At 46.1% G+C, this 17935-nt stretch overlaps 3 protein-coding genes across 4 annotated transcripts; all 3 read right to left on the minus strand.

The window, feature by feature from the left end:
• Positions 1–15: 15 nt before the first annotated feature.
• On the minus strand, positions 16–3654 carry rnf2 (ring finger protein 2). The gene is made up of 9 exons (XM_077724186.1): positions 3521–3654; positions 2656–2752; positions 2432–2592; positions 2247–2329; positions 1961–2093; positions 1734–1833; positions 1497–1669; positions 1232–1421; positions 16–974 (listed from the first exon to the last, which is right to left on the minus strand). Exons 2-9 carry the CDS (start codon positions 2740–2742, stop codon positions 873–875), a joined length of 1029 nt encoding a protein of 342 aa, XP_077580312.1. The 5' UTR covers positions 2743–2752; positions 3521–3654; the 3' UTR covers positions 16–872.
• Positions 3546–14731, minus strand: agla (amylo-alpha-1, 6-glucosidase, 4-alpha-glucanotransferase a). 2 transcript variants are annotated; one of them, XR_013327349.1, is made up of 36 exons: positions 14570–14731; positions 13656–13759; positions 13378–13588; positions 12980–13149; positions 12705–12908; positions 12462–12643; positions 12030–12141; positions 11758–11884; positions 11523–11625; positions 11288–11385; positions 11010–11149; positions 10665–10852; positions 9992–10115; positions 9621–9784; positions 9445–9546; positions 9213–9368; positions 8819–8969; positions 8615–8742; positions 8442–8554; positions 8177–8311; positions 7920–8050; positions 7713–7849; positions 7491–7624; positions 7238–7413; positions 6822–6924; positions 6633–6756; positions 6412–6513; positions 6235–6346; positions 6025–6160; positions 5659–5771; positions 5385–5596; positions 5221–5318; positions 5059–5146; positions 4705–4838; positions 3803–4589; positions 3546–3654 (listed from the first exon to the last, which is right to left on the minus strand). XR_013327349.1 is itself a non-coding variant. In XM_077724181.1 (35 exons), exons 2-35 carry the CDS (start codon positions 13741–13743, stop codon positions 4472–4474), a joined length of 4614 nt encoding a protein of 1537 aa, XP_077580307.1. In that variant the 5' UTR covers positions 13744–13759; positions 14570–14731; the 3' UTR covers positions 3799–4471. The 2 variants fall into 2 exon arrangements, 1 of the variants encoding a protein (XP_077580307.1); XM_077724181.1 differs by lacking the exon at positions 3546–3654 and having other exon boundaries at positions 3799–4589.
• A 165-nt stretch (positions 14732–14896) lies between these two features.
• LOC144201498 (uncharacterized) lies at positions 14897–17764 on the minus strand. Its single transcript, XM_077724185.1, has 7 exons — positions 17536–17764; positions 16908–17052; positions 16739–16834; positions 16520–16664; positions 16305–16450; positions 15982–16121; positions 14897–15627 (listed from the first exon to the last, which is right to left on the minus strand). The coding sequence occupies exons 1-7, from the start codon at positions 17633–17635 to the stop codon at positions 15479–15481; spliced, it is 921 nt and encodes a 306-aa protein (XP_077580311.1). The 5' UTR covers positions 17636–17764; the 3' UTR covers positions 14897–15478.
• Between the last annotated feature and the right edge of the window lie 171 nt (positions 17765–17935).

Below are 17935 nucleotides of genomic sequence, written 5' to 3' on the forward strand. Positions count from 1 at the left end.
AAAGAAAAACAAAGCTTGAAGTCCTTCCACTTTTAATATAACAAAAGGGCACTTACACAACAGATGAAAATGGATTGGATCGCTAGTGGAACGACAACACAAAAACTGTACACGGATGGAAAATTGCCCAACGACACAGCCTATTATTCATTCATCAAACGAGATGCTGAATTAATTAATGTTGCACCGATACTATTTTATGGCTATTCTGACCAAATCCAACATTGTAGCTCGTTTAATATTTTTGGGGAAGAAAATTATTATTTTTTAAGCACATTTATGATGATATACAATTGAAATTGATGATCTAAATGTAACATTGCGCATAATGTTTTTTAAAACTCCAATATCAATGATTTTTTTAGCTACATTTAGTATCGGAGCAACAAAAAATATAAATGCAATCGTCGGGCAAAACCCTTCATTTTTACACCGTGAAGTGCCATTTTTTTTTGGCTGCCATTGACAAAGACGGACGCCCATTTGGGCGATTCATTCACCTGGCTCCCAAGACTACGAGATCCAATTTGAAATTCTCGTCCCAATGGAAGTAAAACTTCCAAAAAGGGGGGATTTTTTTGCGTGAGGACAAGCACAGTCAATTTATTGTTGAAAACCCCATCATGAAGAAAATGACTACTAGCTAGCGCGTTGGGTGTTGCGCTACGCTAGTCTACTAACGGCTACTGGAGGGGAAAAAAGCACAAAGATATAACAAAAGTTTCTTTTTACAAGAGTCATTTCGGGAGGATCCCCCCCCACCCCAAAGCCCACAAAAAACTCTGCCCGATACAGTTCACCTTCTTTGCGTGGAGACGCTCCAAAGCTCCACTTGGCCACCGGGGGGCACCGACGCTGGCCGGCTGGCAGCATTACTTGTGTTCTTTGGTGGGGGCAAAGTATAGTTCCATGGGTTTGTTGACCTTCCAGTACTTTTCACTGACCAGCTCCAAAGAGAAGGAACCATTCAAAACCTGTGCACAGATTTTACAAAGTCACGTGCGGTGAATACCCGAGAGAAGTAAGCTAACACTCATTTACTCAAAATTTAGCACTACGGTGAGCCATAAGGAAAAAAATCTGAGCGATAACCTATTGAATTATGGGCCGAGACTCACCACTTGGTTTCGATCAGTTTTAAATGAATTGATGTGGTCATGCGCGTTGCTATTTTCCATTGTAATGAATGCATTGCTCAAGCCACGTATTGACTGGACTGGTCGGTACTCACCGTGAACTGGTTTCCGGCGGTGGGTATGTAGATGGTGTACTGCTTCTCCGAGGCGGCGTCCACGTTGACGGGACTGGCCTCGGTGTTCCTCCGGAGCTCCTCCAGGGCCAGGCGCACGGCCAGGTATTTGGACAGGTGATCCACCGTGGCGTTCCCGGACGTCTTGATGTAGCGGGGTACAAACTCCACGCTGCGCAAAAAAAACCCCGGATATTTCAAGGGCGTTCAAATACGTACGTAGGTCAGCATTTTTCGGTAGGTGAACCTGTTGTGACCGTCGTCCTTCTCCATGAGGGTGGGATGGGGCCTGAAAACCAATTCGATCTCGCTGGCGCCGCTGTCGATGACCGAGTCGCCGCCGCCGTTCTCCGCCGCGTTGTCCATGTCCAGCCCGCTGTCGTCGCTGGTCTTGGTGCGCTTTATGCTGGGGCCGGCCTCCTGCAAAGTGCAACAATGTTCAGATAAAGCGTAGATCCCTAACGACACGGGACCGATGGCTAACCTGATTGCTGTGGACGGACGCATTGCTGCAATGCGAAGAGTCGCCGTTGTCTTCGGCCCCGCTGCCGTTCTCCACCGTTTGTCTTTTGCCGCGCTGCAGTCTGACAAGAGAGAGAAATCAATTTAAAAGTGGGTTATTAGAGCTCAGACGCACAGAAATGCTGTCAACCAAAGTGGCTTCTTCCCACGACTATTAAAGTGAGGTGCGCAGGTGAGAAGGGGGTTTACCTGGTGATAGCCTGGATCTTCAGTCCTTCCTCGATGCTGTCGGAAAGTGCTTGCTGGTTGTTATGTTTGCTGATGCGAGCCAGCACTCTTTCCTGGTGCGCTTCGTACTCGTCTCGGCTAGGGTAAATCTTGCCTAAAAAAGGGGGAGGAGTTGAGAACCATGTAAATAGAGCGCCATATGTGCTTCATGTCGCCTACTAAGAGTCACATCATGTCTTTTTGGCGTTATGACATTGTATTTGAAAAAAAATCCTCTTTCTCAAACAGATACTGTAGAAACACTTACTGATCAGAGCGTCAAAATTGGGGTCAGGACGCAGTGACCTCTTGGAAACCAATTTCTTGCGACACGTAGGACATTCTTTATTGCTAAAATCACAAAATAGCAACATGCTCATCTTTCACTTCCTTTGACGGCGAGTTCAAATTGAGAAATTACAGATTAGAAGAAAGAATAATAAATAGACTCACCCAGATCGCAAAGCCGTGATAATGCAATCGGCACAGAAGCGGTGAAGGCATTCTTTGGTGGTCATGGTGTTTTTCAGCATGTCCAGGCAAATGGGACACATGAGTTCGCTGTGTAGCGACCTGGGCGAAACGGCAATCTCCAGCCCGTCCGTGATGGCTTCCTACAAAATGGCGACTCCGTTTTAGACCGGTGAATTACGAATGCGCGTCGGTAAACCTTTTACCTGAGGAGTTCTTTGTAGTTCATAAAGACTCAACTCCCAGGTCTTGCTCAGGGCTTGAACCCCGTTGGTCTGCACCGTTTGAGTCATCGCCGTACAACTGAAACAACAACATTGAAAAACGTTTAGTCTGGATTAATATTAGTTTTTAATATACGCAACAAATGAAAAAATATCTGGTGAAGACTTTGGAATACAACACAAAAGACATTTATGCAGACACGTATGATAACAAAAGAGGACGACACTTATGTGATATCGTTGAGAATATTAAACAATGTCCTATATAAATAATGATACCGTTAAATACAATAGAAAAGGATATCGGGAATGTTATTAAATGGAATTTCTAACAGCAAATGTCAGCTGTCCAATTACGTCAAGGGCTTCCGAACGTGTTTACGCAGGAAAGAGGGCCAAATTGTTGTCAATTCCACCGTTATAATGAATTTCTCAATGTTTGTACGAAATGACATGCTCATGATTAAACAAAAAGTAGGCCAATGCTAACCACCTTCGCCATTAGGCTACGGCGTTCCGATGCTAATAACATAGACATGACATTCTATCAAAAGAACACGAGGCGCGGAAACACCAAATGAATCATTCTGTATTCACCGGGGCAACACATTAATGAATGCGTTGTCAAATTAAACGTTAGCATCACTAATGTGCAAAAGAATTAGCTAAGCTAGTCGTTGACATGGAAAACAACAACAGTGTCGGACCTAATTAACCCACCGAGGCCGAGTACATAATCCAAAAGGGACGATTTGGACACTTCAAATGGCCAAATAATACACGCGAGACACAAAGATGGACGATAATCACGTATTTTGAAGAGAATGATAAAGAACTCCGGACTTACCTAAAGGTTTACGTCGATCGAAAAAGAATACGTTTTGGTTCATGTAATATGGCCGAGAAGGGGGTCTTTCTTCTTCGCCGTCTCCTATTGTCTTAAACGGTGGTTAGTGAGCACTCGATGCCACCAGCGCCTCCCTGTGGATGGTTACCGCCCAACAATTCAAAAGACTGAATCATACGAAGTGCCAGGTTAGAAAAATACAATACTATTGGTAAATTTACTCATGACTTGACACCAGAGAACCGAATCATACGAATAATAAAAAAGTGGCAACATACTCACATGTATCCTTTTTAATGCATTGGTGAATACAGCACAATACAGGTATACTTGGCTCACTAAATTAAGGGTAGAAATAAGAAAAGGTGCAACAAGCAGTCTTGACAAGGACAACAAGAGACTTTAAGGAACACACATTCAGTATCTGTTATCAAATATACATACTTTGATGTATAATGTAAATACTATCAAGGTAAGGTTGAATTTATGCAGATGCTTTATTCTTATTTGTGTTTACAGTGCACGCATATTTCCTCTGGCCTATTTTCAGTGTGACAGTGGGCAGTCGCCATCGTCTTTTTTTCCCCAAAAGCCTTCCACGCGCAAAACTACCAACAAAACACTTAATACTGCAAATTTCTAATCTTTACACCTAAATATATGAACAATTAACTATAATTTTTAATCTGTTTCCTCCTATATTTAATGTAATTTAGTGCATTTAGTTTTCATCAGATTGATGCTATTTTTTTTAAATGCAAATTCAGTCCAGTTAACGCATCACGCTTTTCTCATCATTCAATGCGGAGCGGTCGTACCTGCTCAAATGGATTGGACGCCTGCGGCTGTCGACGACGGCGCATACGTTCACGTGCAATGCAAAGTTAAACGTTGGAAATGGAAGTCACCCACGTGGAGAAGGGGGGGCGGAGTTTCAAGTCAAAACTTCTCCTAGAAGTCGTAGAGAACTTCCAGGAGACAGGACAAAGACCAGGCTTGAGTCTCGCAGCTAAACGGGCAGTACTGGCCATTCTCGTTGGTCAGCTCGGGCAGACCTTTCCACGGCGACCTAAAAAAGTCAATGAGTCACATTTTTTGGAAGGAAAGGACACCCTAACTACAATAAAAAAAGGACTTTGGCACCCCCGAGCGTGTTGCCTTGACAGAGGAGACACGATTCTTACCTCTCCAGATTGGTATAATGGCGTGAGAGCACATTTTTGACCAGAGTGGCCGTCCTGGCGTAGGTCTCTTCGCCTAGCTTCCTGGCAAAGTAGAGTTTAGCGCGCAAAAAGTAGCCCACGGGCCAGAGCCACTCCTGAGAAGAAACAAAAAAAAATGATATGAATCACATTGAAGTGGCAGTTTTTGATTTGATCCAAAACCGAGAATTAGCATACGTCAAAGTAACCATGATAAAATGGAGAACAACAGGCTAAATAGGCTTCCGCTAACCATTTTTATTTCTTTTAGATAACTAAATCCCCCCCCAAAACATTGGCAAATACGCCACTTGAACGGTCGCCGGTCCAACTCACCGGTCCTTGATGGTAGTTGAATCCCTTGGCCACGTTATAGTTGTCATTGTCAAGTGCATTATCGTACACACCACAGTAGACCATATCACTGAAAAAGACACATTAGAAAGATTGATTTTGGGCAAGAAAATGAAAAAATGACAACAAGAGTTGCTATCGTACTCGGGGTCCAGCGTTTTCATTCCCAAGGGTCCCAGTAATTTGTCCTCGGCCACCTGGAGAGCTTTCCAGGCTTTTTCCACCGGAAAAAGTTCAGGAGCCTGGAAAAAAAAGTCCGGGTCAAGACATTGCGGTCCCCCTTTGGCACGGAGGCCATTTTGACTCACCACCACCATGGCCACGGTGAAGTTTGGTCTCAACTGGTAGTCGCACCAGGGACTGGAGGCCCCAAAGGTGTCCTTGTAGATGCCCGCTTTGTGCACCAGGTCGGGTCGCTTCTCATCGGGGTCGCCGGGCTCGCCCGACACCCAGAAACAGGCGTGGAAACTCTGCTGGATCTCTTCGTTCCATTTGCTGTACAGGACGTACGTCTCTTTCCCTGAAATGACGGGTCGCCGCTTGAAGAAGGTGGCAAAAAATGTCTTCCAGTGCGGCAGATACCATTTCTGTGGACTTTGGCGCCATCGTAAGGGAAGAGGCCTTTGGCGTGGAGCTCCAGCACCCAGCGGACCGCCGACTTGCTCAGACCCACGATCTCCACGGCCGCTCCGTCCCTGCGGAGACCATTTCCCGTTAGTCATCTTCAAATAAATACATACCAAGTCAATGGTGAAAGATGCAACAGAGCCAGAATGGCTTCATCGATAGCAGATGTTCAATCCGTGTTAAATTGGAAGTTAGCCACTGTCACATGATCAAGTCTTTAAATTATTGCATGTTGGGGATTACAATTGGTTTTGGATTGGATGTTTATCGGTATTAGATTATCGATGCCTCGGACAAACGTTCATTCATTTGCCGCCTTACCTGGGAGTGGCCGGGATGCCTTTATTTCTGGCCCGCTCGCTCTCCCCCATCTTATCCATCCACGTTCCGCAGTTGAAGCGGTTCCCTCCGCGGACCAAGCCCGTTTGGGGATCCACGCCGATCTCCACGTTGAAGCCTGACGCCAGATCAACGGACGTCTTGGTTCTCCGTGGGCGAGCGGGCGGGCGGGCGAGTAAAAGTCCGTCCTACCTTCGTCCCTCATGTGCATGTCGATCTTGGTGCCGGCGTTTCGCTCCCGGTAGGAAATTCCCTGCAGGTGGCGCTGGAGAATCTCTTGGACGAGGTCGCAGAGAGGCTGCTCCTGGACGGGAGCAACGGAGGTTGGATGGCGGGAGAGCGGGGAGGGCCGGCGGCGGCGGAACGTACCACTTCTCCCGCCGAGCGGGGCTCGCTGTCGTCGCTGGGGTACATGCGGCTGACGGGCGATTGGAGGATGCTGTGCCCCTGGGGGACGTGGCGGGTGTAATCCTGAAATGGAAGACATTGGATGACCAGAAATTGGACTAACGGCGACCAACAAAGGAAGGAAGGAAGGAAGGAAGGAAGGTTAATTCGCTGCAATTCCATTTTAAAAGATCGATCGTTACCTGCAGACACTGCAACCACCACCACACGGCATCGCGGCAATTGTATCTGGCAAAGCGGCCTTCACCCAGCAGATTGGGGATCAAACCGTGGCGCAGAGTCCCCGCAAAGGCCAAAATGATGTTCCTAAAACGCGTTGCACCTATGTTATTATGGCTAAATGAAATATATTCACATATATGTATACTAACCGGGCTTCCACGTGTCTCCCCGTCAGCAGCATCAATCCTCGCAGCGCAATAAACGTGTCTCTCCCCCAGCAACGGAAAATCCCAGTGGAGAAATGGGGAAGACCTGAAAAAATTCAACGGGACGACAAAATACATGCACAATTACATAGAAATAAACTTACAAATGGAATTAGAATATAAGTCGCATTTTTGGGAGACAAAAATATGATCAGAAATGAAGAAGGGACCTTTGTGTAGAGTTTTTCATCCATTTCGTAACTGTACATAAAAAAAACGCATGCCATTTGAAAAAAAATGAGGGGGGCGCTGTTGAGCCATTTTTAAAGTGCGACTTATAGTCCAGAACTCTTATTTTTTTTCTATTCTTCTTTCTAACGTTGACTATACAACAGTTTTTTTTGTTTTGTTTTGATTACCTGCAGCCACCGTGGCACAACACTGCTCCTTGTGGCCAGTTATGGGACTGACGCAATACGGGACGTCGTCCAGTTTGGAGGAAAGCGGCGGAAGAGCGGGGAAGCGTCCGACTCCGCACATCTGAAGGGACGCCAACGCCAGGTGGCGTGCAAAGCTCGAGCCGCTTTGGATGAAACTGAAGGCAAAACATGAGCACAAAAAAAGATCAAATACCTTTTGGTTAGGGCCAAAAATACATCTGAAGTTATCTACCTTGACATGAGTTTAAAAGTGGCATCCAGAGCCGTGGTGAACACAGACACCAAGATGGCGTCAAAGTAGGCCGGGATGAGATAGCGTGGGATGTGTTTCAGGTACACAAACATGGCCTCCAGCCATTTTCCAACCTGCGACCGAGGAAAGACCAGTATTTTACCATCCTCCTTCCATCCTCTCCGTTCGAATCCCAAACCATCCGTCTACCTACGACTTTACCTGTGCCAGTGGTCCTTCTTTATGGACCAGTCTATTGGATACATAATCCATCAGCCAGTCTCCTTGTCTGAGATTATCGCAGACGGGATGGCCCAGGTCGTTGTTGGCACGAATATCGGCCAAAACCGACATCAGTCCTGCGTTGACAAAAAAAAAACAATTTGCGATTGGCTAACTTGGAAATTACAAAAAAAAAAAAGGATTTACCTTGAAGGCCGGCATATTTGAAACTTCCCCATCCCGGAATATTGTAGCAACCTCCGCCATCTTCTTGTTCTTCGGCATCGCAGCGAAACAGCAGGACGTTCATGTCTGCTAGCGTTAGCTTTGACATTAGCCTGGGGGGAAAAAATGGCATGACATCAAAGTCTGCTTTAGCTGTCAAAATAAAAGCAGGCGATTGTTCTTGTGGGCCCGGATTCGAACCCACACGTGCCTAGAAAAGAAGCAAAAGGTGAACTCACTGGGTTAAGGGCATCTTCAGGGCCTCGGGAGGGTTTTCCTCCGCTCGACTGCCTTTTCGGTATTTTAGGCTAAACTGAGACAGGAAGTAACGGATGGCGCCCACCAATTTCTGAGCTTTGGGGTCCAGGCTGACCCTGCAGGCAAAGAGGAGGGGAAACAAAACAACAACTTGAGTCTACAATACAAGTCAATTGGTATTTTCAAGTCTTTGTGAGGTGGTCAGCATGAAGATGCCATTTTTTCATGGCTTTTTTTTGTCCGTACCTGAAGGCAATGACGCTTCCCGGCGTGAGTTTCTTGAAAGTAATTTCTTGTACAAACTCGGATCGACCTTTGGTGGTCACGCCCGCTTGCTTGACCACGGAGCTCTCCTCTAACTGTAAAACACGCACACAACATGACATCCAGATACCATATAAAGACAAAAAATAACTTACTGGAATATGCTCTTTTATGTCAACAGTGTATTGAGGGAGTCCGTTAATGTACTGGTTGTCCTTTTTAAAAGGACGCTCCGAGTGTCTTTCCACCGTCCTGGCCTCCAACACCACCTCCTCAATTTTGCCTAGAAATAATGGAAAATGAAATTGCTTACCAATACAAAAATGCGAATTAATGACGTCAGTCTGGCCATCACGTACCGGGTATGAACATGGGTGGCACCTCGGGGCTATAATGGTGCGTTTTGGGGTCCTTGAAGGCCGTCCTACACACCGCCACCACGGATTGATGGGTACTGGGGCAGTGGCGAGTGATGGCCACAATATCCGCGTCCACTTGGTCCACGTAGACCTGAGAGGGAGACCACAACATTTTCTTTATTAGCTTCCAACTCGACGTTTGGTGGCCGGTCAAATGTACTTGGATATTAAACAGTACTTAGATATTAAACTCTCTCTCATGAATATAATTTTGAGAGCTGGCATTGGACTCTGTTACCATTTGACAGGCGACAAAACGTCCGAGCACCAGACCATAGGTGTCTAATCTATTTGGATGGGCCAATGATTGCCCTAATCTAAAAAGAAGCCATACCTGCATGAAGCCTTGAGCCGCCAGTTCTTGATGCAACCTATTGAGCGCCAGTTTGCCGGCGATCACTCCCGTCCCGGGCCCCACTTCCTCGGCGGAGGTCAGCGAGGCGCCGGCGTTCCATTTCGGGTAAAAACGCTCCTCCTTGACCACGGAAATCTACGGACAGCCGAATCTGGGATCAATTCCTGAGGCAATCGTAGCACCCTCCGTTTTTTTTCTTTGCACGCCTCACCTGGTGCGGGACCAGCTCGTCGTAACCTCGGGTGGAGCCGCTGGCGCAGCAGGCCATGGACACCATGGCCGAACTGGGAAGCGAGTCCAGCGCCGAACGCAGCTGCCACAAAAAACAAAGCGACAACGTGGCATTCACCGTTTTGGGGACGCCCGGCACCCAAAAGCCGACCAGACCTGGATGGGACATTCGTTGTCGTGGGTGACGTCCAGGAACATGGCGTGGGCGATGCAGGGCGTCAGTGGGCGGAGACTAGGCTGCACGAAGGCGCCCACCGGTTCGCCACCGTAACGGTACACCAATCGGCCTTCTTCGTGGCTGTCGCCCGCGGACAGGGCCTCTGCCAGGTCCAGGCGGGGTACAAACAAACAAAAAAGAAAAGCATTGAGTTTCATCTTAAAAAAAACATTAGAAGGCGATGTTAGGTCGTCACACGCAGGACATTCCACATGCCTCCAAACAACATTCCTCTCCAGCCTGGCACTTTCAAAAAAAAGGGGATTTCAAACTAAAATACCCTTATCTGTCTAGATTAGGGAAAGTGTACCTCGTATCAGCGACGTAATCCCTAGATGGGTAACAAAGACGTTATCCAGTTCCTCGCTGCCGGTGAAGAGCTCCGCCACCACGTAGAGATTCGGGCGGACCTTCCTGGCCACATCTAGCATGAACTGCCGCGCGCCGACGTCCCACAATTCAGTAGCAAGTGAGGTGAGAAAAGGGGAGGAGCATTCACCGCAAACAAGGGGCGGGTTAGTCCAAAAAAAGAGAGAGAAGGTGCAGTTTTGGACCAAAAAAAAGAGGGAATCAGAAAAGTGCATGCAGTTTTTGGGTAAAATATAAGGAGAAAAGGACAAAATGCAAAGGGGGAAGGGTAGGGAGAAAAAGGGCAGAAGATTAGTATATACCTCGAATAAGGCTGCTAATTCCCAGCCGATTGACAAAGACGTTGTCAATCAGCTCGCTGCCCGTAAACAGCTCGGCTATCAAGTACAAATTGGGACGGACTCGTCTGGCCGCGTCCAGCATGGCCTGGACAAAACGTCACCATAAACACACAGGGACAAAAGAAAAGAAGAGTGTTGGGGGGAAAACTAGACCATTTTTGTTTTCGTTTTTTCCCCAAAATCAAAGTTTAAAAAGAAAAAAGGTCTTGCTTATTTTTAACAAAAGTTGAGATTTTTGGTCAAAATGGGAGGGGAATGACGGAAGCTTATTACCTCGGCTACGTGCAGGGGCGTGGAGTGGCAGTTGTCCAGCCTGACCCCGTGGAAATATTGGGCCGTTATCTGCGTGTACTTCTTCATGTGAGCCCACAGGAAAGGGCAGTCCGACGGTCCGGCGCCGTAACGCAGTTTGACGCTGTCGCCCCAGCAGATCAACTCTCGACGGAGGTAGACGTTGGAGCCTGGAGGAAGATGGCGGACAAGCAATTACACATGGCTGCCATTTTTAATCCTTAACTCGGTGATCGAGTTATTGTGTAATACTATTATATATATATATGAGATTGGATCGGATTTTTGGAAGCCTTTTTTGTTTTGTTTGTTCGTCGGCGTGCTCACCGGGCTCGGCAAAGTTGCGCAGCGGATCGTCCCCCATCACCCAACCGTTGTGAGCCAGGAAATGCCGCATCTTCTCCGGTTGCTCCAACAGTTGCATTTCCTGCTCTAGAGTCATGTCCTCAAACGGAAAGGTGAAATACCTGGCAAAAGACAGGTTTGGAAGAAAAACAACACAAGTGGAAAATGTCGTTGACGTGAACCAAATGGCCGGGATCTGAATTACTGCAAAAAATGTCAATATATTGGAAAAAAAGAGAAGAAAAGCATGAAAAAGGTACCTGGTGACCAGAGGGTCCTTCTTGCTTACGGGGCCCAATTTGGGTCCGTGGTCTGCCAGACGCTCGTACAAGACGTTTCCCACAATGCAGTTGGCCGCCTGAAAGTCAACCACGACGGCATTTTTGTGGTCTTTTCATCAAAATCAGGTTGTCATTGATCGACTCATGATATCAAATATACAGTGAGTGGTCGGACTAAAAGGGTGAAGGGTCTTTGACAGCCCAGCAATCCTACCTGCTCTTGATGCTGATGCACCATGTGCTTTTGTTCCTCGTTGTGTTGGTTGAGTTTCTGTCGCAATGATTGGCACGCCTCCTCCACGTGTTGTGGAGAATTGCTGAAAAAAAACAAAAAATAATAATCAGGGAGGATGAGGTCATTTTTCTTTCTGCTTTGTAGAAATCCCCCATTTCCAGGACTGCAGTGTTCCCGTGTGACCTCCACCTCATCTTTGAAAAAGGGACTCTACCTGTAGGGCACAAAGGTGAGGAGGGCAGAGTCCATGTCCACGCTGTTGCCGTATCGTCTCCAAGCGGGGTCCTGCTGGACCAGCAAGCCTTTCGGGCCTCCGCTCTCACTTTGCTCGGCTTTCACGCCTTGACGCAGAAATGCAACCAAAGTGCAAGGTCATTCCTTCATTTAGTTTTCGATCCACTCTGAACATTCGACCAGGACTCGAAGGTTCGTTTCAGTTGACTTTTTGGAATGTTTTTTTTTGCGCCGGAACGGGGCAATACGAACCGCTTTGGAGGCGAGTTCGGAATTGCTCCACGGCGCTGTCCACTTTGACCTGGAAGAACTCCCAGAGTTTGATGCGAGGGAAGACGTCCCGCCACAGCACGCTTCGGATCACCTGAGCGAGAAACAGAAATATTGACAGAGGCCCTTTCAAGTGGTACACATGATGACGTCATGCGGACAACAAACTTGGGTTCAATCAACTTGGATGTTTTTACACTGGGAAAAAAAGTCACCTCAAATGTGTGCTTTTAAAAACAAATCTTTAAAGTTAACATGGGTGAAAACATTTATTATTGATAGAAAATAGAGGGATTTTTTTATGCCCCTCCCACTTTGAACGGGTTGGACCTCTACTCATGCTGAATAATGCTAATGACTAAACATTTAGGTCCCTCAATAACCCTGAAAAAGTCGAGAGTAAGCTCCACCTACATCAAGTTGGCTCCGCTCGGTGACGTGGGCGGGAAGGCCCAGGTCCCGGTAGCGTCCGTCCGCCATCCTGGTGGTCAAATGCCAAATGGCTCTGTCCAGGAGCCAGGCCGGGCGTAGGTGGGGCGAGTTGACCAGATTGTAACCACATTCCGGATGCTCTCGGATCCATTCACTATTGGCCGCTGCAAAAAAAATACATGAAAATGGCGACCAAACGTCTCAGCACCACCTTGAGTGACCTACCAGTGTGATTGTAGACCACATCGGTAATACACAGCACGTTCCATTCCTTCTTCATCTTCTCTACCAGGGCCCCGACGTCCTCCCAGGTGTACTTTTTCCCGCCCGGACTGAACTCGGGGCTAAAGGTGAGCTGGTCGGCCAAGGAATAGCACGAGCGGGATTCTCCTAGCGTCTGCAGGGGCGTCAGGTGGATCATGTTGTAGCCTAGGAGAACAAAACAAATGAGCGTGTTTTGATGACGAGTCCCTCCGTGGGAGGGGGCGTTCAAAACTTACCGGATTCCTTGGCCACTTGCAATCGGGCCGGCCAGTCGTCCAAGTGACCCAAACACTTGGATAAATAGGTTTGAATCCCGATGCAGTCCAACGGGAGGACTTGGTTCTCCGCTCCCACGCGAAGGACCGGGTTGACCACAATGTAGCCTCCTCCTGATCTTTCTGTATCTCTGTCAATTCAGAGGGGACACAAATATCAGTACATTTATTCATTTAATAACTTACTTATGACCTATTTGTGTCTAAAATGTCTTTTTCTGTGTCTGTATTCTCACCCTCTTGCTACTGTGACAACCAAATTTCCCAATTACGGGATGGATCAAGTTATCCAATCCAAATGTTTCATTTCAATTTCATGAAGTTGACCCTTAAAATCCATTAAAAAAGACAAATCTTACCCAAATCCAAAGTAGTACTGATAAGAACCCGCCACTTGGATGTCCAGCTGGCAAAACTTATCCGAGTCATCTTCGCGTCCCGTCGGGTTTTTCCAGGGTAAAACGCGGAATGTCTGCCGTTGGAAGCCCTGTCCTTCCGGCGGGTAGTTGGTGTGCACCGTCACCCTCCGGCCCTGAAGACTCGGACCCAGACGGAACTGGAGTTCGAAACCTGAGCGAGCACAAATTTAAGGGAGTTAGCTCTTAACCAAACCAAGTCCAATTTCTTGAAGGTTTACCTTGATCAAGTCTGAACAGCGTCCTCTCTAAATTCTCCTTGTCGTTGAGTACGAGTACTCGAATCTGCTTCAAGTCTTGGGGGACCATTTTGAATCCCGATGGCCTAGAAAGGGTTGGAATCATAAGTGACATATAAATTTGATTCAATTCATAAATTTGCTGTCAGTTTTCTCCAGGTACTCTGGTTGCCCTGCACATCCCAAAACATACATTTAAACACATGCAAATTACAGCCCCGCCCCCTTTGGGTGGCCCCGCCCCCACCCCAACAAGCCCACCTTTCACCCCGTAGTTACGCCACTGCATCGCAGCAATGAAAGCGAATTAACACATTGAAATTCTGCGTTTAAACGGAAAGCTTTGCTCGTGTTGGCTTTAGTAAAGACGAGGACACATTGCACGCCGAGACATCGGGGTCCAAACTTGGAGTCTGGCTGGTGTTTTTCCCTGGACAGGGTCAAGAATCTAGTCCATAATGTCAACGTGTATTTATAAAACTCAGCTAGCTTGAGACTCTTATCTCATGCCAACCTTTCAGGGCAACGACACGCACCCGTATAACGAAGATAAAATACATTAAAGACAACAACAAAATAATAATAACCACCAAGTGATGCACAAAACGGAGCTAGAACCAAGTCCAGAGTTCTTTTCAAAACAAAACAGTAAATCACTAGTGCATTTAACATGTCAACGCAGGAAGTCATTTCTTTCTAAAAGAGCAACAAATCATTGTGGAGTAAAACGCACAATTTAAGATGGAATATTCCTAAAAAGGGAAACGGTTTCAACAATTGGATGTCGTCGTCACTTCATGATCCGCATTCGGTTATGTCGACTGTGGCTAGGCGAGGGCAAATGATAGCATGATAACGGCGACATTTTGCGACAAAAACTAGGAAGCTGTTGGTACCTGTTCGTCGTCGAGTGACTAGCAGCGAATAGCCAGTGTTGAGAAGTCGTCTATTTGCTATCCGACGAGTTTTGCTGAGCCATTTGAGGAGCCTGGGGGCGTGGCACCGGAAAACAGACAGGCACAGATTACCGTAATAACCACAGAAAATGTTACCCAACAACGGAGAAAAAAACATTTTCATCAATTCCTTGGTTCGATGTGCATGTTTCACACAGTTGAATATTCATCATCCTTACATTTTGAAACGTAACACTTGATTGAATGTATTGTATTTTGATCAGCAAATGTTTGCATATTTACAAAGAACTAATGTTGACAGCTTGCTTGTATAGCGTTGAAAATAGATTTTATTTTGAAAGCCTCTGCAGTTTTAACGTAAAGCATGGGATTAACAACTTTCCCAGCACAAAAGCGCAATTTTACATATTTGACTGAATAAATGAACATGCTTAAATCGTTTTCATTGTGTTGACATTATGACCCTAAGTTCTACAATAACATGAACATACAAAAAAACTGCTAATTTTCCCTAGTGTATTGTCTGTAAGTGTTACTTGTAAAATATCAAAAATACTTAAGTGCTTAGGAATATGTAAACAGAAAATGTGGTGCAAAATAGCAGGCGCAATATATTCTAACGATGATATGCATCCAAAACAAGTGCCTTTTTAAACCTTCTCAATGAGTTTTTTTGCTCATCGACTTCCAATACCGTCAATGGCAGCTAAAAAGATGTCAGTTTGATATCTGAGAGTATAAAATTCTTTCATGTTGCTCGATAATAACATAATTAACGTTGTCATTTGAATCCCAATATATGGAGAGGTATAGCGTAACGAAGGGCTTAGCTAAAGTGGTTTGCATACAAAATAGTGGTATAAAAGGAAAGCATAAGTTTCCTTCCGTTTAGGTTAAGAACTTAAATTTGCCTCCATCCAAGGGTGAAATGAGCGGGCGTGTCGACCCGGGAGAGAAGAGCGGTCGCCAGCGGTTTCTCCAGATGACGTTCCACACCCGGAACACCAGCAGGATGCACGTTACCACCAGGAGACAGACTAAAAAAATAAAAGATAAAATGGCAATGAAAAGTATGCTGATGATGTTATGATAGGAAGTATTCGTTTGGATGGAAATTCTAGTCTTTGTTGTAAAAAGGGGGAATTGACCTCAAGTCTTTGGTGCAAAATCAGTCATTTGAGTATTTGGTAGTACTTATGTCGTTGTGGGCATTTCCTTCCTGGTCTTCATTGCAGTTTCTTCCCACTTTGACCGGTTTCATCATTATTGCACAGCTAAAGTCTCTAAGGGGCGTCTGAAGCTAATAGCTAGCAATTTTGTCTACCACCAACCTCATTTTGCCTTGTTTCTTTTTTTTTTTTTTTAAGTAGGAGATGCGTTTTTGGACTTACCCATAAATATGGCATTGGGGCTGGGGTCGGCCCGGTGAAAATGCCTCAAGACATTTCCAAGCAGCGCCACCAAAACAACGGGATACACCGTCAGAATGTTGCGCACCCAACGATCCAGCAACCAGTTTTCAAGAATGAACCTGGACAGAATAAGAGCGCTCAGCCTGGGGCTTGGTGGCGTAAAGTACTTGGGCTAAAGCAGGGTTGGAGTTAAGGGCCCCGTGAAACATCAACAGAAAAAAAGGACAAGTATTAGCATACTCATCATTAAAGTCAAAAGCATAGATAGACGTTAGCGGCAATGTAAGGTAAAGCTAGCTTACCACGCCACCAGCTCGGCAAACAGGAGGCAAAGAGAGACCGTGGCGGCGGTGCTTTTGGCCACGCCCCACAGTTGAAGGACCACCGTGAAGTTGATCAAAGTAGCGATGGACGTCCACGTGGTGTAGAGGGCCAAACCGTTCTGGACCTGCGACATTTCAACCACACGCCAATATCAAAAAGCGCCCTTGCTTTCAAATACTGGCGGTCCACCTACAAAAACGGTGAGAAAGATGAGGTCTTTGCGGTAGTAGGTGTGTAGCCAGAGTCCGTAGTAATAGCTGGCGTAGCATGCAATGCTCAAGGCGGCGTAGTTGGACAGCACGATGAGGATCAATACAACCAGCCCCGACAGCATTAACCTGAAACGAGGGAACGTAGCGTTGTTTTAGTGAGACCACCAAAAGACAAAATGGAGTCCTTCATCTCGACCTACTCTCTGTCCCACAACAGCAGCCACGCGATATTCAGCAGCATGTTGAGCAGCCAGAAGAAGTAGAAGGCGTACGGCAGCAGACGCTGAGCCCAGGATCTGTTGCAAAAGACAAATTAACTTTTTAGCCGCTACTCCCGCTAGTGATATTCACCACAAATCATTTGCTTACCCGCGGAACACAAATAAGGTGATGTAAACCACCATGAGGGTGAGCCAGATATAAATAACACCCCAAATGGAGAAGGTCCAGCCCGGAGGGGTGATGTTCGTCTCGTAACGGGCCGACACGTTACCTGTAGAGGAAGTGAAGGAACCTGCCAAGCAGAGTCAAGTTCTATTACTTTTTAACAATTATTTTAATATTTAAATGTATCTAATTATTTCCCAGTATTAGCTCAATGGCCGCTGTTGACGGTGATGGACATGCAATCCCGTTCTATGTCATTAAACAATAGTATTTTGCAACTGTATCGAAATAGGAACATTTTGAAAGAAGTTTTAAGGATTCTGGTAGTGACGTACATTTCAACGCGGACTTGCATAAACCTATAATAGAATTATGTCATAACATTTTGAACGTATGAGGGGTGTAATGGTTTTCCATTGAAACTAGCAGTTAAACTAGTAGTTTTATCTCGAACGTACAAATGTTTTGACGCTGAAGTTACATAAAAGCGAAATTGTTCAATTACAAGTCACAAGTAGGAAAACATTTTCAATTTATACCGAGTCATGTCACGTACAGTTAGCATAGCGGTAGCAAAACAGACAAAAACATCGTGTTTTCGAATACTTACCTCTACCCGCTCCTGCTAAGCCATTCACTATCAAAACTGCCACATAAACCACCGCACACGCTAAAATTACAACTATTCGGGGTAGTATGGCGTCCTTCATTTTCACAAAATTGCAAGTTATTACTGAATGCAAGAGTCTTCGGGCGGTTCCAACCTCAACTCGTCGAATTTTGGAGGGGTGTGGTTGATGACGTAGGTACCGCCCTGAATGGGTTGGACTGTTCCGAGTTGTCATTGATGTGTTGTTGATGTGTCAAAACCCCCCCCCTTAGCAAATAAAGTTAGACTAACTCAAAATGATTCGCGCTAAAAAAAATCCAGATTCCGCTGGTTTCTGCAAGACCAAAACCAATATAAAAAAGGGGTTGACAATAACGAAATAGTCCCCCCCCCATGACTC

Source organism: Stigmatopora nigra, chromosome 9, assembly GCF_051989575.1.
Source record: "Stigmatopora nigra isolate UIUO_SnigA chromosome 9, RoL_Snig_1.1, whole genome shotgun sequence".
Taxonomy (NCBI): Eukaryota; Metazoa; Chordata; class Actinopteri; order Syngnathiformes; family Syngnathidae; genus Stigmatopora; species Stigmatopora nigra.

Bases quoted from the DNA above. Each gene is read 5' to 3' on its own strand.
- rnf2 (XM_077724186.1), bottom strand. From the start codon at position 2,742: ATGACTCAAACGGTGCAGACCAACGGGGTTCAAGCCCTGAGCAAGACC. The intron at 2,330-2,431 runs GTGAGTCTATTT...TTGTGATTTTAG, and splicing joins ATCACGGCTTTGCGATCTGG to CAATAAAGAATGTCCTACGT. The intron at 1,422-1,496 runs GTTCACCTACCG...TTTTTTGCGCAG, and splicing joins AAGGACGACGGTCACAACAG to CGTGGAGTTTGTACCCCGCT.
- LOC144201498 (XM_077724185.1), bottom strand. From the start codon at position 17,635: ATGAAGGACGCCATACTACCCCGAATAGTTGTAATTTTAGCGTGTGCG. The intron at 16,665-16,738 runs GTAGGTCGAGAT...CCCTCGTTTCAG, and splicing joins CTGCTGTTGTGGGACAGAGA to GTTAATGCTGTCGGGGCTGG. The intron at 16,451-16,519 runs GTAGGTGGACCG...GAAATGTCGCAG, and splicing joins TCATCTTTCTCACCGTTTTT to GTCCAGAACGGTTTGGCCCT.
- agla (XM_077724181.1), bottom strand. From the start codon at position 13,743: ATGGTCCCCCAAGACTTGAAGCAGATTCGAGTACTCGTACTCAACGAC. The intron at 6,347-6,411 runs GTACGTTCCGCC...GCTCCCGTCCAG, and splicing joins CCCGCTCGGCGGGAGAAGTG to GAGCAGCCTCTCTGCGACCT. The intron at 4,590-4,704 runs GTAAGAATCGTG...TGACTTTTTTAG, and splicing joins CATTATACCAATCTGGAGAG to GTCGCCGTGGAAAGGTCTGC.